The sequence below is a fragment of the Microtus oregoni genome, unplaced genomic scaffold, assembly GCF_018167655.1.
Source record: "Microtus oregoni isolate MIOR12 unplaced genomic scaffold, Mior012 000028F_ref0000031, whole genome shotgun sequence".
Lineage (NCBI taxonomy): Eukaryota > Metazoa > Chordata > Mammalia > Rodentia > Cricetidae > Microtus > Microtus oregoni.
In genome coordinates, this window is record NW_024543087.1 from 24,560,635 (window position 1) to 24,585,500 (window position 24,866).

Consider the following 24,866-nt stretch of genomic DNA (forward strand, 5'->3'; position numbering starts at 1 on the left):
GTGTCATGTGGCCATGGAGGCAGCTGTTAGGATCAAGTGCCACGTGACCATGGAAGCAGCCATTAGGATGGAGTGTCACGTGGCCATGGAAGCAGCCATTAGGATGGAGTGTCACGTGGCCATGGAGGCAGCCATTAGGATGGAGTGTCACGTGACCATGGAAGCAGCCATTAGGATGGAGTGTCACGTGGCCATGGAAGCAGCCATTAGGATGGAGTGTCACGTGGCCATGGAAGCAGCCATTAGGATGGAGTGTCACGTGGCCATGGAGGCAGTTGTTAGGATGGAGTGTCACGTGGCCATGGAAGCAGCCATTAGGATGGAGTGTCACGTGACCATGGAAGCAGCCATTAGGATGGGGTGTCACGTGACCATGGAAGCAGCCATTAGGATGGAGTGTCACGTGGCCATGGAAGCAGCCATTAGGATGGAGTGTCACGTGGCCATGGAGGCAGTTGTTAGGATGGAGTGTCACGTGGCCATGGAAGCAGCCATTAGGATGGAGTGTCACGTGGCCATGGAAGCAGCCATTAGGATGGAGTGTCACGTGGCCATGGAGGCAGTTGTTAGGATGGAGTGTCACGCATGACCGTGGCTGCAGCCATTAGGATGGAGTGCCACGTGGCCATGGAGGCAGCTGTTAGGGTGGAGTATCATGCATGACCGTGGATGCAGCCATTAGGATGAGGATGGAGGCAGCCGTGGAGGTGAACTGCCCGTGAGGGTAATGCCACAAGCTCTGGAGAACACCGGAAGATGGTGTAGAAGAGGTCTCCAAGACAGTGGGAGGATGAGCCCCTGGGTCCCATATAGCTTCAGGCTCTACCATGATTATGGGGAGGACTGGAGTGAGGGGTACCTTTATACTGAAGCCCGAAGCCCCCACTACTGCTGTCACTTGCCCCTGCCACCCAACATCTTCATTTCACGTGGTTACAATAGAAAGTGGCCGTTACTGGTAAAAAAAAAAACTGAAATAGTCTTTAGGTCAGCTAAAAACATGGTGCCTTGCCAGTGAGATAGTTTGTCTGTCCCCATGACGTACATGGTCGGGGAGAACAGACTTCTCCATTGTCCTCTGACCGCCACATGAGTGCTATAGTGCAAGCATGTGTGCGTGTGTGCACACACGTGTGTGTGCACACGCGCACACAAACATCACACACAATGTAAACAGGAAAAGTATTGTACCAATATCATTTTGGCAAATTTTGATCATTGTGTAGTATGTCCACATGACATCGTTTCTATCAACAATGAACCAAAAATACTCTAGTGGTCCCGTGGATTATGACTGGATCTGAACATTTCCTGTCGAGTGTCTCAGCCATGTCTGTCTACAAACACTGCCTATTGTGTGCCCTAGTTGCCTGCAGTACTGACCACAGTAACTTACTGGGCAGGTTTGGAGCCTTGGAGCCATAGGCTGTACCAATCCACTGGGTGTATAGTAGGCTAGACCGTCTGGGTGTGTGTAAGTACACTTGGTATTTGCACAAGGACTAGAGCATGGGTACATGAGGCCCTGGCATCAGGAGGAACTTGGTCCCACTCACGGCTTTCAGACCAGCCCTGGCGTAGAAATGGACCAAAGTTGGCCTTTTTTGGCTTGTAGAAATTATGCTCATAGGAAACAATCAATCTCGTCTGTCATCATTTTTTTTTTTCTTAAACCAATAGCATCTGTTACTGCAGAGCGAGGATGTGTTTAGGGCAGATCTGATGGCTTTAAATTGCTGAATTAGACTGAAGTGTTCCTATACTACTCTCAAAATACAGCTAACCCTCTGCTGGCAGTGGGATTGGCTTCTGTCATCAGTGTTTACAGAATGGGTTGATGGGCAGGTGGGGGGCCAGCGGGCAAGCCACATGACTGTGGATGCCACCCGTGGACCAGGCTGCTGTGGACCTGCAGTCTGTGGACACCACCCGTGGACCAGGCTGCAGAGGATCCAGGCTGCTGTGGACCTGCAGTCTGGGACACAGAGCTGACCTCCAAGGGCCCCCGTCCCAACTTGCAGATCATCACGCAGATCTGGCCCTACCTAAGCATGATCATGGAGAACAAGATCCGGGAGAAACTGGAGCCCAAGATCCGGGAGAAGAGCGTCCACCTCAGGACCTTCACCTTCACCAAGCTCTACTTTGGGCAGAAGGTTGGTGATGCGTCAGTGAGGTCAGCCTGGACTTCCTAGGCAATCTTTTCTTGTCCTCTCTTCCTGGTCCCCCCACCCAGGACAGTACTTGGTTATGAGGATGCCACTGGGCCTCAGAGAACCATAGCCCCTGCCTGTGTTTCCCAGCTCGTCAGCCCCAGGGCACAGCTCTCGCCTCCTGTCCTCCTACCCAACTTTCCGGGCTCCAAGGAAACCACGGTCAGAGAGCAGAAAGAAGCTGAAGGAAATAGTTCCCCTTTTCTTCTAGAAACTTCAGAAACATGCACAGAGGGAGCCAGCTAGCTAGAAAGACGAAGAAGTGGTACCTGCTAACTCCGAGGGTCAGCTGTGATCTCTGCCCCAAGGCAGTTCAGGGTATTAGGAGCTCACACGAGTTCTGTGGAGACCACAGGCATCCTGAAAGAAGTGATGTCTAAGTTGCCTTTGGAGAATTCGGCAGGCAGAGCAAGGGAACTTCACACTGCTGAGTTTAGAGCAGAGCCTGCACCACCAGGCCACTCCCTGAGCACTGAACCCGAGGAGGCTGACCAGATTGTTCTAGCCCTGCAGGTGGCTGGCCTCACTCCTCCTTCTGCCCTTTCGAGGCCTTCTGTTCTTGGCCTTGCCCATCTCCTCTCTGTTCCTCGTCCTCCGGTTTTCCCTCCTTTCACTGACTGACTGGGGGGTTCTCCCAGGACCTTCCCAGGCCCAAGCATGCCCCTGCGCGTACCCCTGCGCATGCCCCCTTTGCATACCCCTGCGCGTACCCCTGTGCGTACCCCTACGCATGCCCCTTTGCATTTGTCCCGCCCTCTTCTTTCACATACGCCACTGTCTTTAGCATTCTCTGTGCTGCGGTAAGCTCGAGCCAGTGGCCTGCCCTCTCTAAGCTCCAGTTTCCTAGCACATGAAAGGACAGGACCAGTTTCTAAGGGCTCCCCTGAGGCATGAACACCAGGCCAGGCCTCAGGTGGTCTCTGCAGCTGGGTGAACCATGTCCCAAATGTGGAAGCCATGTTCTGGTCTAGTGCCCTTGTCCAACTGTGAACCTGAACCAGCACTATCCTGCCTGGCCTGTAGTGGGCACCCTAATACCTGTCCCTGAAGGTGAGGTATTGGGGGTAACTGAACATTCAGAGGTTCCAGGCGATCCTCTACTCCCGGCAGGCCCCGAGAAATGGTGACTGAACACAGTACCCCTCCCCCAGACCACACTTCTAATGAGCCTGGGCAGAGCCAGACTGCGTGTGCCCTTTGCAGCTTTTACAAAGTTGTCTAACACGTGGAAGGTCTTGGGTTCAATTCCAGGTACCACAAGAAGTCTAAAATACAAAATAAACAATTAAATATGAGAAAACAAATCAGAGGTGTAAAAAAATCACCATTGTGTTTTTAATGAAGTCCATACTCTGAGAATCTATTCAAAGGTTAATACATGTTTAGATTTTACGTTATGTGTATGTCTGAGTGACTTGATGTGCACCACACATGTGCCCAAGGCCTCCTGGGGAACAAGGAGCAGCAGACCCCTGAAACTGGAGTGGCAGGTGGTTGTGAGCCACTGTGTAGGTTCTGGGAACCAAACCTTGGTCTTCTGCAAGAGCAGCGAGTGCTCTGAGCCATAGAGCCGTCTCTCCAGCCCCAATAATACATTTTCAAATGCTGCTTTCTGTGGGGTGAGCAGAAATTTAATGGAATCCTTTCTCCTTGCGGAACTGGTCGAATCATTTCCAATCACTTACTATGAAAAAAATCTTAAACATATAAGATGTTTGGTGAATTATTCAGTGAACGTCTCAGGTCTGTTCTCTAAACTGTGCAGATGCTAATATCTTCTGTGCTTGGTTTATTATATATCCCTGCCTCTGCCTATATAGTCCATCTTTCTCTAAAATGCGCTCCAAACAACATCAGACGTTCGTGAACTTTTTACCTCAGCATTTGGCACGCATATTACTAACTCAGGTGCAAATGAAATTTAGTTTTTACTCCTGATTAGTCTTAACCAGAGTACCTGAGGGCATAGTAAGCATAGAGGGATGAAAACAGAAGGAATTGGATCCCTGAGCCAGTGACCCTGCCTTCACCCTACCCATGTGGGGCCAGCTCCTTCCCATCTGCCACACTCCTGTTAAACTCTCTTTAGGAGACCTTGCTACTCACCCCCCAACCCTCCCCACCGGGTGGGGCAGAGTGGCTGTTCTTTATTTGACTTCCCCCTTTCCACTATCTCGGGGCTAGGCTGTGGACGTATGAGACCAAGCTAGGTCCCCATTTCCCTGTCTTCTCCAGGCTAAGGCCTCCTGGAGTCGATCCTGTTAAATAGCTGTGACAGGAAGGGGAAGCAAGGGGATCCATAGCCCTGTCATCTTTTTCAGTGCCCCAAGGTGAACGGTGTTAAGGCACACACTGACAAATGTAACCGGAGGAAAGTGACCCTGGACCTGCAGCTCTGGTGAGTCCTGGTGTCTCAGGGACAGGCAGGGTAACTCTAGACAGCAGCTTGAAGATAGGGTGGCTTTGTGTGTACGCTGGTTTGGGGCGTGAAAGCCTTCCTAGGAGCACAGCACCTCTGGACTGAGACCCAGGTCTTTGTAAAAGGCGGGGTACAGAAAAGTGGATGGGGGATGACTGGCCCTGAATAGCCAGCCCTGGCTCACTTCTCAGCCTGAGCCTGGCATCTTGCACCCCCAGCAGATCTGTAGGACTTTCTTTTTCTCAAGTTTTTTTTTTGTTGTTGTAGTTTTTCTTTGTTGTTTTGTTTTTTTGGTTTTTTTCGAGACAGGGTTTCTCTGTGGTTTTGGAGCCTGTCCTGGACTAGCTCTTGTAGACCAGGCTGGTCTCGAACTCACAGAGATCCGCCTGCCTCTGCCTCCTGAGTGCTGGGATTAAAGGCGTGCGCCACCACCGCCTGGCTCTGCAGGACTTTCTTGCAAGCCACAGCTAGGCCACTTGGAGGGTCAGAGCAGCCTCTGCTAGGTAGGTAGAGGAGGCAGGTGCTTGTGCTGAGACCAGGGAGCTTCGAGCAGAGATGAGAGGCTGTGTGGAGAGCTGGCCTCTGACACGCCAGGAAAACTAGAGTCAGCTTTGAGAGGCTGTTGAGTGGGCTGCACGCTGCACTGGGCGTGGGCATGTCTTTCCAGTGATGCTCATGATGGGCTTGAGCCAGGAAGGGAGATTCAAGCAATACATCTTTCCAGAGGTGCTGAGGCATTGACAGTGTGTTTGGGGACAGGACGAGAGTGGTTGTCATTCCTTTCCAGAGTCTCACATTTCTTGTCATTGGCAGAAACAGAAGATGGCTCTGAGGCCACCCTCTTAGGAGCTGGTCTCCATTGTGCGTGTTAGAAGGGTAACAGACCACAAAGTGCCCAGACACTCTGTCACAAGACCCTCCTGTGAATAGTTCAGCCTCTCAGGTGGCACTTAGCACCCCTGCCACCCTGTTCTGCCTGTCCCTGCTGACCAAGCATTTCTGTGGTCTGACAGAGGCTCATATGCTCATGTGTCAGGGGTGTGACAGTCACCTCCTCTTAGCTTCCTCCAGACCTTTGACAGTCTCTTGGCATTTACCCTCAAAGGCACCCACTCTGGGCTCCTCAGGGCACGTTACCTTGCAGGGGCCACCAGCTGGTCCTGTCTCCAAGTTTCTATCACCCACCTCCAGCAACAACTAGAGATGATGGCGGGATGAACCAGGGGGTGTGGCACACATGTCCCCTTGATCAGGGATCCAGAAGTGGTAGAGGAACAGCATGTTTACTAGAAACATCCTTTTCATTCATGGGTGCCCTGGGGCTAGGTGGTACCACAAAGCCCTGCTTTCCTAGACAGAGGTGGGGATGTGCCGAAGACGCCAGGTGCAGGCGTCCGGGAGGGGAAGAAAGGCTGAGGCTATGGAAAAAGTGACGAGCTGATGTTAACTGAGACCTGATGGCCAGCAACAAGGGTTGAGGCTGTGTATCACTGGGCAAGTTGCCTGCCTGCTCTGAGCAGTAGCACCCCCCCCCCCCCCCCCCCCCCCGCTCGTTTCAGCTACATCGGGGACTGTGAAATCAGCGTGGAGCTTCAGAAGATCCGAGCAGGTGTGAACGGCATCCAGGTGAGGGGGGATGCCGTGACTGCTGCCCCAGCCCCTGCACTGGGCTCCGGGAAGTGGGATCAGCTCACACTGGAGTGTTGATGTTTGTTTTAGTACTCTTGACTCTTTGCTCTTTTGGGGGGCCCTCCACCCAGCTCCCAACTAAATCACACACGGAGCCTTATTCTTCATTATAATCACCCAACCTTCGTTTGGCTTGTTTCTAGCCAGCTTTTCTTATTTTAAATTATCCCGTCTACCTAAAAGGCCTCCAGCCTTTTCCATTTCTTCTGTGTATCTTCCTTTCACTCTTTCACCGTGGCTGGCTGAGTGGCTGGGTGGCTGGGTGGCTGGGTGGCTGGGTGACTGGGTGACTGGGTGGCTGGGTGGCTGGCTGGCTGGGTGACTGGGTGGCTGGGTGGCTGGCTGGCTGGGTGGCTGGCCCCTAACATCCTCCTCTCCTTGCTCCTTGCCCTCTTCCAGATTTCTCCTTCTCTTATTCTTTCTGCCTGCCAGCCCCACCTGTCCTTTCTCCTGCCTCGCTATTGGCCATTCAGCTCTTTATTAGACCATCAGTTTTAGACAGGAAAAGAATCACAGCTTCACAGAGTTAAACAAATACAACATAAACAAAATCAACACATCTTTATATCGTTAAATGTCCCACAGCATAAAGGAAAGCAACACACCTTAGAATAATTTTCCACAACACTGGACCATGCTGTGAAGGACACAATGGCACCAGACATGGGCTGTTGACACGGGAGCAGCTGTGAGGTCACACAGTCAGTGGTGCTGGGCTTCACTAACCTGCTGGGCCTTGGGCTCTAGGGCCACCTGTGTGTCAAGTCTCCAGAGGTTTTGTCTGCCTAGGAAAGTGAGGGAGAGCCGTAGCTGGGACCCAGGTGGACCTGGAGGTGGAAGTACATCTCTCCAGAGGCCGTGTGCCAATCTGGAAGTCACTTTTGTGTTCCAGCCACCCCAGCTGCTCACACACCACAGTATAGTTAGTTCATGGCCTTTGGGGGGCAGCAGTGGGGTCATAGCTGTGTCCAGGTTCCCGAACATGAGCTGTGGTCCCTTCAGTGATAGCAGGTGACCTAGGCAGGAGAACCTGACAGAGGGAAGGTGGCGTGTGATAATGAAGCCACAGGGGACCGAGTGGCAGGTATGGGAATGGGTTTGGTCCCTCACAGCTCTCTGTGCCTACCAGTTGCAGGGCACCCTGCGTGTCATCCTGGAGCCCCTGCTAGAGGACAAGCCCTTTGTGGGAGCCGTGACCATATTCTTCCTTCAAAAGCCGGTGAGCTTAAAACCTAGGGATAGGCCTGATGCCTTCCATGAGCAGACATTGAACCTCCCGTGTTGGGATTTAGCCTGAGAATGGACATTGCTTCAACCCAGCACAGATGGACACCTATGGTCCGATCCTAATTGGTCCTTACGGCAACCTCAAGGAGTTACCGAACTGAAAGAGGGTCACAAGGTCTAGAAATTTCTCTGAGACAAACCTGGGCTCATGAGAACAGACCAACCTGGCTGTGTGGCAAAGCCCCCTTCTGTGGCGGTCCTGGCCTGAAGCAGCAGGCCTGAAGCAGCCTAAGCTAAGGCCTGGAGCCTTGTTCTAGTTTCGTTCTGTTGTGTTCAAACACTGACCAGAGCAGCTTAGGAGAGGGCTTATTTTAGCATACAGGTAACAGTCCATCACTGAGGGAAGTTGAGGCAGGAATCCAAGCAGAGACCTCAAGCAGAAGCCATGGAGGAAAGCTGCTTGCTAGCTCAGTCTCAGGCTTACTAGCTTTCTTATACAACCCAAGAGCACCTCCTGCCTGAGGGATATGTCACCCACAGTGGACTGGGTCCTCCTATATTAATTAACACCCAAGACACCCCCTACAGCCAGGACTGGGGGAATCCCTCAATTGAGGTCTCAGGTGGTTCTAAGCTGTGCCAGGTTAGCAGAGCTAGCTAGGACATCCTCCCTACCTCATCTGGTAATAGGTCAATAGGTGCACCCCGGCAAATAGGGTTCTCCCTTTTGGGGGGATATGAGGAGTTTGGGAAAGGTATCAGCCTGGGTTGCCTGCTTCTTGAGCCAGCAGCCTCCCTCTGCCCACAGCACCTGCAGATCAACTGGACGGGCTTGACCAACCTACTGGACATGCCGGGTATCAAGTAAGTGCCGGGGGTGGGGCTCCCTGGAGTCCTGACAGCTGTGAGCTGCACAGAGGCTGCATACCCCCCCCCCGTATAAGGAGTGGGAAACGGGGGGGGGGCAAGTACCAGTGTGTGCATGTGTGTGTGCACATGTGTGTGTGCGTGCATGTGTGTGTGCTCGTGTGTGTGTGTGCTCACGTGTGTGTGCGCACATGTGTGTGTGTGTGCGCACCCTCAGAAAGCCAGCCCGTGGACAGGTGCACACCCTCCTGCTGACAGCTTTGCCCAGTGTAGACTGAGAGGCCAGGCTTCTTTGTCTTAAAGTTGCCCAAGCACATGCACACGTGTGGTAGAACCCTGCTGTGTGTGGAACACAGGTGTGTGTCCTCACACTTCACCCTTCCCCACCCCCACTGTAGTGAGATGCCCAGTTGGCCCCTGTGACATGGTTGATGTGCACAGAGATGGGAAGGGACATTTTCCCAGCAGAGGCCCGCGAGAAAGGACAGGACCAGGGGAATCTCAGCTCCCCAGGTGAGGTGCAGGCAGCCTTCAGACACCAGGCGTTCCTCAAGGCGCCCAGGAGGATGCTGGTATCATTAGATCTCTCCGGGAGGCAGGGTCACCTGGATTGGTCGGGAAGGCTATTGAATGTCTCTGCGAGCCCAAGGACGGCCACCTATATGCTCACTGGGGATGTCCCCCTCTGATCTCATTGTTTCAAATGGAGAGAATTCGGTCTTGTACCTTTTCTCCTGTTCTTTGGAAATTCCAAAAGCACATGAAATCTCTCCACCGTCCACTTTCTCCTCTGACTATCCCCGGGCTCCCAACACATCCTCCTCCCAACTTCACGTCCTCTTTTTATTTTTATTTTAAATAACCCATGAAGTCGAGTTAATGCTGACTCTATGTGCATGACTGTGGGTCCATCTCCTGAAGCACAGGAAAATCTGCCAGTGGGAAAATCTGCCAGTGGCCACACTCTGAAGAGTGGTTCTCCCTCTACCAGCAGCTGCCCATTGCCAATAGATAGATTCCCAGTTATTGGTGAGGCCTGGAGAGTCTCTCCCCATTTAGGCCTAAATTTTGTGTCTGCTTTGATCTTGCGTATGTTCTGCGCAGGTAACCACAGCTGCTCCGAGTTCATGAGCCTGATATGGCATGTCCAGGAGCCGGCATTTAACCTATTGGCTCCTAAATTCTTTCTACCACCTCCTCTGCAGTGGTCCCTGAACTTTGGCAAGGGGATTGATAACAACTCCCTTCACATCTGTTCTGGGTGCAGCTGTTAGCAGCCCTCTATCAGGACACTGAAGTCAAGGGACGGGGACACCCATCTAAAGCAGGGCAGCTAGGGAATATGATGGGAATCTTGACCTAGGGTCTGTTCTTAAAGCACTCTCTGTTGCCTAGGAACAAGCAGGACCTTTTTTTTTTTTTTAAATTGGGGGTGGAGAGTGCAAGCAGGATGCTCCTCCTTGGGTCAATATGTCTAGGACACAGGATGTATATCTGCTGACCCAGCAGCTGGTCAGGAAGAGACCAGTGTTGCCTCTGGTGGAGCCTTCTGCCAAGCTAGTCTCTTAGTGCCAGCTCTGAGGATGGGTACAGGGGCAGGTGGCATGCGGAAGCAATGTCACCCCTCCATAGCTGGTCACGCCTGATGTTTCAGTGACGTATCAGACAGTCTGCTGGAAGACCTCATTGCTGCCCACCTGGTGCTTCCCAACCGTGTGACTGTACCCGTGAAGAAGGGGCTGGATATAACCAACCTGCGCTTCCCTCTGCCCAGCGTGAGTACCGGGAGCTGGCTCGAGTGTTGGGCCAATGAGAAGGGACGCAGGCCATGGCTGGATTCTGAACAGTGCTCACTAGTGGCCATCCTCATGGTAACCCATTTCACAGGGTGGCACAGAGGCTGGGAAAGGTGTGTGACTTGGCCAAAGTCACCATCTGGGAAGGGGTAGCACCCATGTAGTTTTACCATGTTCCTGTCCCCACTGTAGTTGAAACTGTACGTAGGCACTCCATGACACCCGAGGTCCCCCTTCTTCCCTCAGGAAGGCTCCCTTGGTTCTGTGCAGTGGTGGACAGAACCTTGGGATCTACAGAAAAGGAAGGTTCTTGGTTGAACCAGGATGGGAATTCTTTGGCTCCTGAGCCCATTTTCTCCAACGTCTGGGATCCATTCATGAGACCCCTGGACATTGCCCTGTGGCTGCCCTACAAATAGTAGCACTGGCTAAGGGGCTGCAGTTAGGGGCCCTGGAAGAAGAAAACATCCATTTTACTGTCTGCCAGGTGAAAAGCCGCGGGCCTTCTGCTCATGCCCAGCCTGACATACACTGCATTACACACATGAAGTTCAGGGACGTGGGCTGGCAGGGAGGCAGCATGGATGTCCCCAGTCTTCCCATGATGGCTCACTGGCTTTCACCCACACTACATGCAGGCACATAACAACGTAAACACCATCTCACCAATGTAAGAGTTCCTAAAAACATGTATATTCCCTTAGGAATGTCCTGACAGTTTGCAACATTAGAACTCTTTTGGGGACAGCTTCTATGTGTTTCTGGTAACTGGTTATGGATATTTACATTTATTTCATTCTGTTCTCTATCTCCAAGTTTTAGTTTTGAATTTTCTACAATTATGTAACACAGTTGTGTGTTTCTAAAGGCCAATACCAAAACTGCATCTTAGGGAGCCTTACTGCCTCTTGTTCCTATTCCCCAGTCCCTGCCCCCCACCACTAAAGTAATGGTTTTCATCCCATTGTATTTGAGTGTTAGTTAATGCGGACACATACACAGTCATATCTGTACATCTTTGTTTATACTCATAGTCCCCGTTTCCTTTTATTTTTAGATTTTGATTAGTTCTTTGAGAATTTCATATAGTGTATTTTGGAGAGGGGAGACGACATCAAGGCCAAGGAGGTCCACTCCAGCTAGCCGGGGCGCTCCTGGCAATTGAGAGTTGCTAGGGGGAGAATTAACCTAGCAGGGCTATCACCTGCCTTCCTGTCTCCCTGGAATTTTGTCTGGTTCGAGCTTGCTCATGGTCTTGGGCATGCGGTCACAATTCCCGTGAGTTCACATATGCAGCCCCCCTGCTATGTCTGGAAAACACTATTTCTTATAGTCATCCATGGCCTATTACAATCTTTCCACTTCCTCTTCTACAATGATCCCTGAGCTGGGGTGTGATCTAGATGTCCCATTTAGGGCTGAGCATTCTAGTCTCTTATTTTCTGCACCTCGGTGAGTCATGGGTCTCTGTGTTAATCACCATCCACTACAAAAAGAAACTTCTCCAATGAGGGCTGGGAGGTGCTCTAATATATGGGTCAAACCATAACTCGTTGGGAGTTAGTTTAATGCCACATTCATTTAGCAGAATAGTGGTAGAGTCTCCCCTGGAGCCATGGCCTATCTAACTGTAGATTCATAAAACCAGTCGTAGCCCCAGGTATGGATTTCATCTTGCGGAGTGGGCCTTAAGTTCAGTGGGGAAGTGCTGTCCACTCCCATGACATCCGTTTCTCTATTGCCCCAGTGGCCTTGTATTGCCAGGCCAGTCATTGTAGCTTTCGGGGTTCACAGCTGGGGAAGATTGCTGCCTTTCTCTCCCAGTAGCATGTATAGCACTGTGGAAGTTAGCCGGTGGAAAAGGAAGTTTCCAGGTCAGTACCAGCCTGGGTTCTCCTTGTCCTATGACTCACGTACATGATGTCTTCAGCAACAGGGCTGCCTTAGTTAGGGCTTTTATTGCTGTGGAGACACCATGACCATGGCAACTCTTATAAAGAAAACATTTAACTGGGGTGGCAGCTTACAGTTTCAGAGTTTAGTCCATTGTCATCATGATGGGGAGCATGGCAGCATGCAGGCAGACATGGTGCTGGGTATGTCTTGATATGCAGCGTATAGGAAGTTGAAAGTCACACTGTGGGGAGTTTGAGCACAGGAAATCTCAAAGCCAGTTCCCACCGTGACACACTTCCTCTAAGGAATTCACACCTCCTAAAGGTGCCTCTCCGTGGGGGGGGGGGGGACATTTTCGTTCAAATTACCACAAGAGTCTTTCAAATCCTGGAGGGTACAAGAACATTGTCAGTAGCCTGTAATGTTTGGGAGTCTGTGAGGACAGTTCCAATAGAGGTGAAGTATATACATCTGTGAAGTATAGTAAAGATATTGTCACCCTCCTGTTATAGGGCAACTCCATTTAAGTGGGTGTGTACATGTGTTAGGAAGCTTCTACAGTAGCATAGGCCTTAAGTGGTAGTTATCATGGTCCCCATTTTTTTGAAAGACGTTAAGTGTATTATTTTCCTTCTCTGCTTTTATTGCTAACTGTATCACAGAACCCCACTGCCACGGTACAGATAAAGCCTTCCACATCCATGCTGATGGTTGCATAGCCCTTCACTGTGGGAGGTACTGTCACTGCACCACCAGCCTTGCTGATGGACAGCCAGGCTGTGTCTGGCCTTCACTGCTGCAGACGACAGTGCAATGAGCAGCCTGTGCACGGATCTTTGTTTTTTGCCAGTGTGCCTAAGGGTAGATTTCTCAAGGTTGTTTTGGAGATCAAAAAAAAAAAAAAAAGTGTGTTAACTGATATATTGTGCCAGGAAAGAGGCATACCCTAAGATTCAGGAACTGTGACTTTCCAAATTTTTTTTTTTTTTTTTTTGCTTTTCTTTTAAACAGTGGGAGTGTGGGGGAAGGGTCTGCCCTGTGGTGGATGATACTTGAGGCATTTATGTATACAACGACCTACCACCAGTGCAGGCAGGCCCACAACATGCTGCCTGAAGTATCCCTAGCTTTCAGTTTACGTATGTACAGTTTTCCAGCAGTGCTGAAGGAGGAGGAGAAACCCTGAACCAGCCGTTCATGTCGAGTCTAGAGAAGAGTATGGGAAGGCCAAAGCCTTGGGTAGAGCAGTAGACCCTGCCACCAGTTGCTGTGAGGCCTTGGCTCGGTCACTGTTATCTCTGGCTGCCGTCTCTGTCCAACAGTGACCTCTGGTGGCTTTGGTCCTGGGATCCTGGACTTGAGGCTGCATCCCAAGGAGGCAGTTTGACCTGGGGCTTGGGTGTTTCTCAGGGGGTGATCAGAGTCCATTTGCTGGAGGCCGAGAAGCTGGCCCAGAAGGACAACTTCCTAGGGCTTGGAGGCAAGTCAGACCCGTACGCCAAGGTGAGCATTGGCCTGCAGCACTGCCGGAGCAGGACCGTCTACAAGAACCTGAACCCCACCTGGAATGAAGTGTTCGAGGTGAGGTTCTCTTCCATCTGTCTTGGAAGGCCTCGTGTCTCCAGGCTTCTCCCTGGGCTGTTATGAGCAAGCAGCTCTCATGGCCTAACAGGGAAACCATGGTTAGTGGGAGAGACTTGTTATGGGCAGATGGGTCTTTGTAATTCTTGCTTCCCTGTCCAGCAGGCTCAGAGGTAGGCTCTTCTCACCCCATAGTCAGTGCCCTTTCCCCATCAGAACCGGCTGTGGGATGTTTGCAAACGAAAGGAAAAGAACAGTGCACAGACAGTTCTGCCCACAGCTTCCAGCCTTCCCTGCTGCTGGGTGGGCGCAACTCACAGCCCGTCAGTCACACATTCCAGAGCCACCTCCCAGCTGCCCCTTTCCTTACAACGCTATCAGCATGCTCTGATAGATCTGGTCCCCGGCAGTGGAAGCTGGACGACTAAGGGAAGCTTAGTTTCCTGCTGTCCCACAGCCCCCGGGTGAGGAGACTGTGACAGCACAAAGGCAGAGCAGATGGCAGCCAGTGTCCTGTGGGCACCGCGCTGTGGCATGGTTGTGCTGTATCTGGTCCTCTCTGCTTGCCTAAAGAGGAGGGGCATTGCTTTCTTACAGGCAGGGCCCTAAGCTGGGCTTTGGCTGTCTGTGGGGTTTAGATCTGATTCAGCAGTCAAGACTTGCAGGGCAAGATGATTCTTTTCTCCTTGCAGTTCATGGTGTACGAAGTGCCTGGGCAGGACCTGGAGGTGGACCTGTATGACGAGGATACTGACAGGGATGACTTCCTGGGCAGGTGAGGAGTGGGGATCTGGGCTTTGGAGCTTCTTTACTGCCTGGGGTACAAGGCTGGACCTTGGAGCATTTAGTGGGCACAGACCTCAGTGTTTAGTGACCTGAGACTCTCTATGGCTACTGTGGCAACAGTGAGTGTGCCAGGCAATCTGCTCCAACATTGTACAGTCTGGTTACAAACCTCCCCAGGTGTCTCCAGCCCTGACTTAGGCACTGGAGGATAGCAGTACAGAGAGGACCCCAGGGCTCATGTCCCCACTCAGAATCTCCCCAGAACCAAATTGGAACAGGGAGCAAGGTGGCATGACTAGGTGCTCAACTCTAAGGAGCCTTCATCACTCCCCACGTGATGACATCCAGATCTCAAGGCTATGGGAGGGCTCACGTGAGCCCTGTGGGATTGCTTGGCAGAATCTCAGTCTAAAGAGGCCCCGCCTTGAGGAACTTGTATAGGTACCAGCCCTTAAAATGCTTACTGCCCAAGTCTTTGTGGCCACCCAATGCCCTCCTGTGGAAGACACTAGCTGAATGTTTGAATACATTGACCTAAGAATTCAGTGTGGGACCATCGTGGTGTGCTAGCGAGTAGAGAAGGGCACAGCGCAGCTGGATTCCGCCTCCCACAAGAAGGCCCAAGATGCCTGTGTCTGTGAGCAGAAGAGCATGACCGGGTGACGTGGCGGCAGGTGAAGAGACTCAGATTTTATGCCCCTGTGATATGCAGCTTGTTTTCCTGAGTGTGGAGTTGTAACGGGTTGAAATATGAACAAATAAACCGAAGACGTAGCTCCTCGCCCGGTGCTGGTCATTTCTGGTGTCTTCATGGTGTAGTGTTGCGGGTGGGAAGTGGGGCTCATGGCACTTGCCTTCCAGGGCTGAGTTCAGGTCCGTGTTGAATGTGTGCACACTTCCAAGTCACACGGGAACTGTTTCTGCCCTCGGGCTGGCAGGACCCGTGGGTTGGATTTGGGTCATGATAGGTTAGAGGAACACTGTGATACAGGACTTCCTGGCTTCCTTACACATAGATCATCAGTTAGTGCCACTTCCAGAGCACTGGTACCAGTTTTCAAGTCAGAGGGGCATCTGTTAAAGTGCCACTGGCATTTAGATGGCACAGGAAGCCAAATTCCTGTGACTCATGGACAGGTTATAGCACAATGAAGAATCACCGCACTCAACATGCTAACAGCCGTATTAAAAGACCCAGAGGTGATGAATCCAGACCTCTGCTTGTCCCCTCTGGGCTGGGAGCCACTCCCTCCTCCCCACAGCCTAAGTGCAATGGAGCAGAAGGTTAGCTAGCCTTTCCCTCCTCATGAGCTGCAAATGGTCTCCCACTGTTTACCTGGAGGAATGAGGCCACTGTCCCAATGGCCACATCCAGCCATTTGAGAACAGAGTTCCCTGTGGGTCCCCAGGGCCTGCTCTGGCCACTGTTGAGCTCACCCTCTCCTTTCCTTCCAGCCTGCAGATCTGCCTTGGAGATGTCATGATGAACAGAGTGGTTGATGAGGTAGGAGTGGCTCACCCAGCACCCCTCCCCCGGGAACACCCCCTTTCAGTGCATGGCTCTAGCAGGTCACTTCGGCCATCTGGCCCTATGTGATGGATCCCCTCTGTGCAGGGCTGTACCCATGCCCATTCTCAGGGGCAAGAATTGGGTGAGGCCCAGATGGCTCCAGGGCACCCCGTAGGGCTGGGGTTAGAAGTTTCTTTGGGAAATGTCCACAGACTAAGGAAACTCAGCAAGGGGAGTCACATTATAGAGGAAGGGAGGCTAGACTTGGGTTTCATTGTCCCCGACTGTAAGACTCCTGCCCCGCATCTGCCAGCCCCACTGATCTGCCGTGCCCTCTTCGGGTTGGTTAACCGTTTCCCCTAATCTCAAAACTATGCAGTCCCAGGTTGTCGGTAGCCCATCTCCATCCCTGAGCTCTCCTTTCCTTCCTCTGCCCCACAGTGGTTTGTTCTCAGTGATACAACCAGTGGGAGGCTGCACCTGCGGCTGGAGTGGCTCTCCCTGCTCACAGACCAGGAAGCGCTGTTGGAGGTGAGTGGGTGGCAGGGGGGGGGAGACTCGCTTCTACCTACTGTGTGCGGGCAGAGGCGAGAGGAGGGAGCCCCCCATTTGTTGTCACTCATGTTCTCTCCACCAGGCAGTCAACAGCCTCTGAACCTCGTTTTCAGGGAAGATGGGGTCCTTAGAGCTGTGTCAGGGCTTGCCACCCAATTTCATAGGGACATCTACCTCCGTGTCTGACGTGAACCTATTCTGCCGTAATGTGCTCTCAGCCACATAAGGCTAGGTTGTTAGCTAGAGGGCTGGCTGGCTTCCTTCTGCCGGATTCTGGGAATATTCAGTGAGGGCTGTGTCTGTTTGCAGGACCATGGTGACCACTCCTCCGCCATCCTCGTGGTCTACTTAGAAAATGCCTGCAACCTGCCGGTGAGTCACAGGACCCAACTGCCCTATGCAGCTCACAGCCAGATGCCCATGTATTTATTGTTTTAACTCAAATTCTTGTGTTGCAGAGAAACCCTTTTGACTACCTGAATGGTGAATACCGAGCCAAAAAACTCTCCAGGTTTGCCAAAGTAAGTGAATATCACTAAGAACCTGACTCCTTTCCCCTGAAGTGACTGCAGCCAGGACCTGTCTGTCACATAGCATGGGCTCACTGGGTCTCCTGTGCAAGGCACTAGACTTGGCCTTGGAGTCCCATAGCGATGTATTCCAGGTGTTCTTGTTTTGGGCAAGAGTGATTGCCATTTTATAAAAAGGACACAAAAGGTGGGGGGCCTGGGCATGTCTGTCCTAGTTCTGGTCTGCACTTGGGGCTTCTCCCCAGAGGTAGTTCTGCACAGTGCTCATTCCACAGTGCAGATTTTCCCCAACAGGAGCCACGGCTGCCCTACACCCACTGGCATGCCTAGGGGAGGGGTGAGCATCGGGAAAGGTGAGATGTCTTGGGCCCTGCCCTGAAAACATTGCTTTCAACACTGTGGGTTTCCCCTTACAGAATAAGGCCAGCAGAGACCCTTCTTCATATGTCAAGCTATCCGTAGGCAAGAAGACCTTTACAAGTAAGGTAAGACAGTTCATTTGTAGACTAAGATAAGGAAATGATGCTCCCGCCCCCTTTTAAGGAGAGGCAGAGTGAAGGAAACTCACACTGAATGCCTAGAAAGCCTTCGGAATCCCCTCCCTATGTGACTTTAGCATTCACAATCTAAAAACTGCCAAGCTAAGTGATGATGCCACCAAAAATGGGGCAGCAGGATTAGGGTTTACCCTGGGGCATGGTCTGAAGTCATTCCTTTTCTGCCACACTGACTGTCCCCTGGCTCCTCATGGCAGTGGGTCGTCACACTGAGCAGAGTATGTCCAACCTGGCCCTCAGATGATCTCGTTTCCGCCCGCAGACCTGTCCCCACAGCAAGGATCCTGTGTGGAGCCAGGTGTTCTCCTTCTTCGTGCACAGTGTGGCAGCCGAGCAGCTCTGCCTGGAGGTTTGCCTGAAGTTGGGCTCTGGGGACAGCTGAGAACGTTTTAGGCCACGGGCAGGCGAGGGTTTTCTGTGTCCCTTGGGCAGTTCTACCAGTAGTCAGCCCCCCAGTGTGTTGGGAGGGTATAAGGCCCCACATGCCCTCAGCCCCTTGAGGTCAGTGCCCAAGGTCACCATGGAGGAGACTGTGGGAAGGCAATCGGTTAATTTCTTTAGTTCTCCTTGCGATGATCATTACAGTTATGCAGTCTGAGGGGCCCTGGGTAGAGTCTAGACTGTACAAAAGATCTGCAGAAGAGTGACCTCCTTTTTACAGGAGCAAATAGAGGCTAAAGCAACCATCTGCCCAAGAGCACATGGCCTGTAAGTGCTGGAGCTGGGTGGGATTTTTTTGGAGCCCTGAACTGAGCCTAAGTGCCCTACCATATAGCCATACAAAAAGCCCTGCTGGCTCTGGGTGCATGCCAGACTGGCCTCATGCGGACTATAATCACCTCTGCTCTAGTCACTCCCTTCCCTAGGCAGGTACAAGGTCTGGCCTGTTGCCAATCCGCCTGCTGAAGAGCACCAGATGTTAACTGCTCCATAGTGCATACTTCTTGAAGCACAGACTCCCCAGGACCAGATGCAATGGTAGCATAGTGGGCTTAGCTCTCCCCTTGTTTTGTGACTGGTCCACTGCCCAGGTGCTGGATGATGACCTGGAGTGTGCCCTGGGAGTATTGGAGTTTCCGCTGTGCCAGATCCTCCGCTGTGCCAACCTCACCCTTGAGCAGCGCTTCCAGCTGGATCACTCGGGCCTGGACAGCCTCATCTCCATGAGGCTGGTGCTTCGGGTAAATACCTCCTTTCTCAGTGGGTGTGGCCGAGCTGGAACAGGTCTCAGCACTGAGTGAGTTATCTGGTGAATGCAGAAGTCAGGAGAGATGTTTGTGTCTTCATCTACTCATTGGGTTAACGCATTAGAGATAACCTCAGAGTTCCTTCCTTGATGTTGCATTATGGGATGAAAACTTAACAGGCTGAGCACACAGTAGGGCAGCAGTTTAAATACAGTCTGAAATGCTCTTAAGGGTATTATTAACTTTGCTTTGAGGTCTGCCAAAGTTCAGTCTCTTTGGGACCGAGAGATATTTTCATACCATCTCTTTGTTGCTTCAAACACTACCTCCTCCATTCATTTAACCCTCCCTTCTAGAACTTCCATGCTAGATTTTTCTTCCATCCTTGATCCATGCCTCAACCTTATCTTCTAGTCTCAGCTAATTTCCTCAGAACCATCCTCCTTACCACTACATTTTACTATGTCTGGTTTACTACTTTTTCAGTATAGTTTGTATTTCAATAGTAATTTTTTTCATCTTCAATTTCATCTCTTCCAAATCACATGTTCTTTTTTACTGTCTACATTCCCAATCCATCCTTAGTCACTGAAAATGTTTAGAGTGTAATCTGTTAATTCTTTTGTCTGAAGATTTTGGGAGTTTGGGAGTAAAATTTTTTTTTTTCCATGTTAGATGGGAAACCTGGCATCATAAAAAGGTTTGAGGGAGACACACTGTCTGCAAGCACAATACCCAGTCTTAATAGTCTGATCCACGAGAGGATCTTGGCAATGAATTTTGCTCTTTATCTCATCTGTTTTCAGTGGGACTGTTCTGTGGCTGTCATGAGTGTGGTCAGTGCTCCTTGATGGCCTGGATCAAAGGATCAAAGGCTGCTCTCTGCCAGGGAGGGTTAGCTTTGTATCTGGCAGAATACCACAGGGCATTACAAACTTAGATCCATTGTTATGTTAACTTAATGGGTTTAAAAACCCATAGGAAATCTGAATATGAACTAGAAACTCTTGATAGTTCTATAAGATGGTATGCTTAGAGAAGACTTTCCCCCTAACAAGCTGAGACAGATACCTCTTGTTAATCAATCTTTGCTGCTTGGTAGAATTTTTATTCTAGACTACTTTTTTTTTAATGAATATATTTCAATCCCACATTTATTTCTGGAAACAGAATTCCCTAGGAAAGGGCTTGTTGATTGACATCTGAGGAGAAAGGGGAAGGGGGAAAGTGGAAGCCCCGCCTACAAACAACCCTGTCATCTGCTTCTAGTTCTTACGTGTGGAGGAACGAGAACTGGGAAGCCCATATACTGGGCCCGATGCTGTAAAGAAAGGCCCTCTGTTCATCAAGAAGGTGGCCACCAACCAGGCTCACAAAGCCCCATCCCAGGGAGAAGGCCCTGCAGATGTGACACGTGCCTCGGACCTTGCCTCTGACATCAAGGGAGCATCCAAAAGCACTGAAACCACCACAGCTGTCACCAAGGCCACAGAGCCTGAGCCCCCAGAGACAGGCCTGGAGTCGAAAGGCAAGGACAGTGCCAAAGGGCTCTGTGAGTCCATGGGGAAGAAGAGGAACCCAGCTACCATCTTCCTGACTGTCCCAGGCCCCCACTCTCCAGGGCCCATCAAGTCACCCAGACCCATGAGCCGCCCTGCCTTCCCATTCGCATGGCCACCCACAAGGCTGGCTCCCAGCATGTCCTCACTCAACTCCCTGGCCTCTTCCTGCTTTGACATGACAGATGTCAGCCTCAACATTGAGTATGCATCTCTCTGCTTGATCTTTTCTAATATAACTTGAGTGAAAAGTAGGTCCTTAGATGGAAGAGTAAATAGGAAATTACAGGCCGGCCCAAGTCCAGGTTTCTCACATGTCTTTACAAGGGCCAGCTTGAACCCTATTGTTGGTGTACATCTCTGGCTGCATGATGACTTCAATCCTTCAGGTCCCTTCCATAGAAACATTTTCTGAATTCTGAGTATCGTGGGAATACATGGAAAGTTTAGAATGTGGACTTACATAAGTGACTCCATGTATTAGGTGCTTCCTGTGGGCTTAGCGCATTATCTGATTTCATTCATTCATTATAACTCTATAAGACAGAAGAGACCATTATAAAATCCCAATTCCCTCAAGCCCCACAAGCAATCAGGATATAAGGGCCAATCCATCCCAGGGCTTATTTATGCTTTCTGCTAAGAAGTAGGATAATTACACTGAATGCTGGATGGAACCTGGAAGAGAATTATTGACCAGATGAGTCTGTGTTCCTCACATCGGGCATCCTTCTCTATCTTCAGGTGACGGGAGAGGAATAGTTCTTACTGTGACAGCCCCCCTTTTTTCCCACAGAGATGGGGATCCTAGGCAGCGACGGCTGGGTGAGATTCAGCTCACAGTACGCTATGTGTGTCTTCGACACTGTCTCAGGGTGCTAGTCAACGGGTGCAGGTAAAGAGATCCTGGGACAGGGAGGTCTTTGGAAGTTCAGATGACCATATGACAGGGCTGCTTAGAGTGACGGCAGGAGCCATGCACTCCTAAATGATATTTGAGAACCTACAAGCCATCCGTGGCAAAAATCCTCAAAGGGCATGTTGAGTGACCATTCTGTTGGTGTGCATGGGCTCAAGAGTCAAGGACTCTGCTCAGACTGCTGTCTTGGGGTGGCCAATGGCAAGTAGGTCTTCCTAAGCAGGAACCCCCAAATTCCTTGAGTACAAAATACTTGACTCTACCCAAACAGCACAAAAATGTGTGTTCAAAACAAAACCACAGCTGAAAGCTCGTCCTTTAATTCGGTGGGTTTTTGTCTTTTGAATGCGGAGAATTTTAATCCTCCAATCCTTCTAATCCCCAGTGGCTAGTATAGCCTTCTCCCAAATGAGTACTTAGGGACCCCTTTTCTCTGTCCATCAGAAACCTGACACCATGTACCAGCAGTGGAGCTGATCCCTATGTTCGCATCTACCTATTGCCTGAAAGGCGATGGACAAGTCGCAAGAAGACCTCAGTAAAGCGCAAGACCCTGGAGCCCCTATTTGATGAGACGTGAGTAGGGCGGGGCTTAGCAAACCATCTATTTTCATAGTACTGAGTACCAAACACTAGCAGTATGCTGGAGCTTGCCAGATATGGGGGTGGGGAGCCTGGGGCTGAGTTGGACAGGACAATGTGGTCTGACCTCATGAAGCCCCTATATACTTTTTAGTGGGAAAAGGGGCTGCTATGGCAGTTTATCCAAAAATGTGATCAAGGCTGCTTACATGTGCTGTTTTTAAGAGGATAAAATGTTCCTGGTGGCGGAATAGCACATACTCTCAGCTCTCTGGTCTGTCTTCCCTCCTGCAACATAACAAGGTTGGCAGGTAAAAGAGATTCTTTCTCTTCGTCTACATCTGTGAAGACAAAACTGAGGCAGGCTTTTAGCACATTTCTTGCTTTTGATGATCTAGTCCAGTGGTAGCAAGTCCTTACTTTTTTTTATGTGTATTCCATGTCTGTAATAGTACCTGCAGAGTCCAGAAGAGGGTCTGGATCCTCTGCAGCTGCAGTTACAGATGGTCTTGAGGTACCTGATGTGGGTGCTGGGAATTGAGCTTCAGTCCTATGTGAGAGTAGTGTCTTAGGCTTCTATTGCTGTGGAGAGACATCATGACCACGGAACTCTTATAAAGGAAAACATTTAAGGGGTGGCTTACATTTTCAGAGGTTTTTAGTTCATTATCATCATGGTGCGACGTGGTGCTGAAGAATGAGCTCAGAGTCCTACGTTTTGATTCATAGGCTACAGGAAGTGTCTCTCTCACTGGGTGTAGTGTGACCATAGGAGACCTCAAAGCCCACTCCCATGGTGACACACTTCCTCCAACTAAGTCACACCTCCTAATAGTGCCACTCCCTTTGGGGGCTATTTTTGTTCAAACCGAACAAGCAAGTGCTCTTAACCACTGAGCCACTGTATTCTTGATATCTTCTGCTTTGCAGTCCTCAGACAAGACATTTCTAGCCAGGTTGGGAACATGACTTTTCTTTTCCTCTTATTTTAATCAATCATAACTACTCTAAACGGCTGAAACCAAGTCCTCTTTAGTCTCTGTCCTCAACAAGAAGGCTCACCCAACAGTCACTGAACACTCTGCCAGCCACACCACCCATACCCACACAAGTGGGCACTGCCTTGAAGGGGAGCTCTGACACAATTATACAAAGATGTTAAAATGTCTACAGAAGAACACAGGAGGGAGCATCTGACTAGCAAGACAATCTGCTAGTCATTCTCTCTAAAAATTACAACAGGATGAAAGCCAGGGTTATTTGAAGGCAGACTGAACAAACCCCTAAATAGAAACCCAGAAGTCGGGTTCCAGGTGCCTCTCTGATGAGGCTGATGATGACAAGGCTGGTCCACAGTCCTCTGAAGGACACAGTCATTTTCCATGCAGCTCCAGCGAGCCTACCTCATGAGCACCCTGCCCCTCTGCTGTCAGAACAGAGAGGGGTGAGGTGTCCTCTGGGTGGGTGCAGATGAGAGCAGTCAGTGTAGAGTCAGGACACAGCACATTCCAGACAGCAGCTCTCTGAGGCTCGTCACAAGCAGTCTCTTGACACTTCATGGATTTAGATGACATGTCACCTGGGAGCTTAGGAGCCAGTGCTGATTCTGTGAACTGTTGAAAGCTCTTGTTTTAGTGGGAAGTGAAAGAAACTTTTCCACAAAAGTGACTACATGTAAATCTCACTTGGAATGTTTTGGCTTTTAAAGATTTGAATATTTTGTTCCTATGGAAGAAGTACAGAAGAGGTCACTGGATGTTGCAGTGAAAAACAGTAGGCCTCTTGGCTCACACAGAAGAAAGGAGCTGGGAAGAGTAAGTAGCTGTCATTTCCTTCCTTCTAGCACCTGATGGAATCATTCCAACTTCACGAGAGCTTAACGTAAGGAGGGACAGCCTCCTTAAAAAGGACGTTTTGGGGCTGGAGATGGCTCAGTGGTTAAGGGCATTGCCTGCTCTTCCAAAGTTTCTGAGTTCAATTCCCAGCAACCACATGATGGCTCACAACCATCTGTAATGAGGTCTGGTGCCCTCTTCTGGCCTGCAGACATACACACAGACAGAATATTGTATACATAATAAATAAATATTTAAAAAAAAAGAAAAAAGTTCATTTGAAAAACAAAGGACATTTTGTTTTCATATATGTAGTACGAGGATGTGGGCCGTGTCCCACCGCCTGGCCTGCTTAACCCCCGAAATAACCACACAGAAATTGTATTAATTAAATTACTGCCTGGCCCATTATATCTAGCCTCTTCTTGGCAAACTCTCACATCCTGATCTAACCCATTTTCATTAATGTGTATTGCCACTTAACTGTGGCTTACCCACGAGTCTAACCAGTGTCCGTCTTGGGCAGGAGAACCATGGCATCTGCCACTCTGTTGTTCTTTCCAGAATTCTGTTCTGTCTTCCCCGCCTACCTGAGATCCCCCCTATCAACTATGCCAAGGCAGTTTCTTTAATAATCAATGAAAGCAATACAAAATACAGAAGGACCTCCTACACCACATATGTTTCAGACCTAACATAGAAATATAAACTAGTGTATAAACATTATTTAGCAACCTTGAGAATATCCAAATTCAGTTTTTTGTAAGTATGTGGCATCTACTGTGGTATTACCTATTTTTATAAATAAATCATTAAATAAAACTTGGATTGCATTAGATCAAGGTTTCTGTGTTAAAAGAATTTTACTTAAAATAAGGAAATATAATCTCAGGAGAGTCAAGAATACTCCGTTTGTCCAGTACTGTAGTTATATTTTAATAACTACCTTCTGCACTCAATCTCTGTAACACCCACTTCTATGAAATGGCAGGTATTTTCTGCCTTTGAAGCAGATGGTATTATGCTCATTTTTATGGGGGAAGTTTTCTTCTTTATCACAGCCATAAACTTGAAAGTTAAAATATCTGTAATTCTTGAAGATATTTTTTTAAAATATTTATTTATTTATTATGTATACAATATTCTGTGTGTATGCCA

The 24,866-nt window shown here is 50.0% G+C and overlaps 1 protein-coding gene across 1 annotated transcript in view; it reads left to right on the forward strand.

Moving 5' to 3' along the window:
- Esyt3 (extended synaptotagmin 3) overlaps window positions 1-24,866 on the forward strand; it is a 47,142-nt gene that overhangs the window by 19,898 nt on the left and 2,378 nt on the right. Inside the window, exons 3-21 of the mRNA XM_041677306.1 lie at window positions 2,022-2,156; window positions 4,535-4,611; window positions 6,192-6,258; window positions 7,451-7,540; window positions 8,357-8,412; window positions 10,070-10,190; window positions 13,518-13,688; window positions 14,381-14,463; window positions 15,930-15,978; window positions 16,426-16,515; window positions 16,849-16,911; window positions 16,998-17,060; window positions 17,486-17,554; window positions 17,889-17,975; window positions 18,658-18,807; window positions 20,083-20,576; window positions 21,169-21,267; window positions 21,736-21,867; window positions 23,582-23,687. Coding sequence (XP_041533240.1) covers window positions 2,022-2,156; window positions 4,535-4,611; window positions 6,192-6,258; window positions 7,451-7,540; window positions 8,357-8,412; window positions 10,070-10,190; window positions 13,518-13,688; window positions 14,381-14,463; window positions 15,930-15,978; window positions 16,426-16,515; window positions 16,849-16,911; window positions 16,998-17,060; window positions 17,486-17,554; window positions 17,889-17,975; window positions 18,658-18,807; window positions 20,083-20,576; window positions 21,169-21,267; window positions 21,736-21,867; window positions 23,582-23,687 — 2,202 coding nt within the window. The remainder of the gene's footprint in view (window positions 1-2,021; window positions 2,157-4,534; window positions 4,612-6,191; window positions 6,259-7,450; window positions 7,541-8,356; window positions 8,413-10,069; window positions 10,191-13,517; window positions 13,689-14,380; window positions 14,464-15,929; window positions 15,979-16,425; window positions 16,516-16,848; window positions 16,912-16,997; window positions 17,061-17,485; window positions 17,555-17,888; window positions 17,976-18,657; window positions 18,808-20,082; window positions 20,577-21,168; window positions 21,268-21,735; window positions 21,868-23,581; window positions 23,688-24,866) is intronic.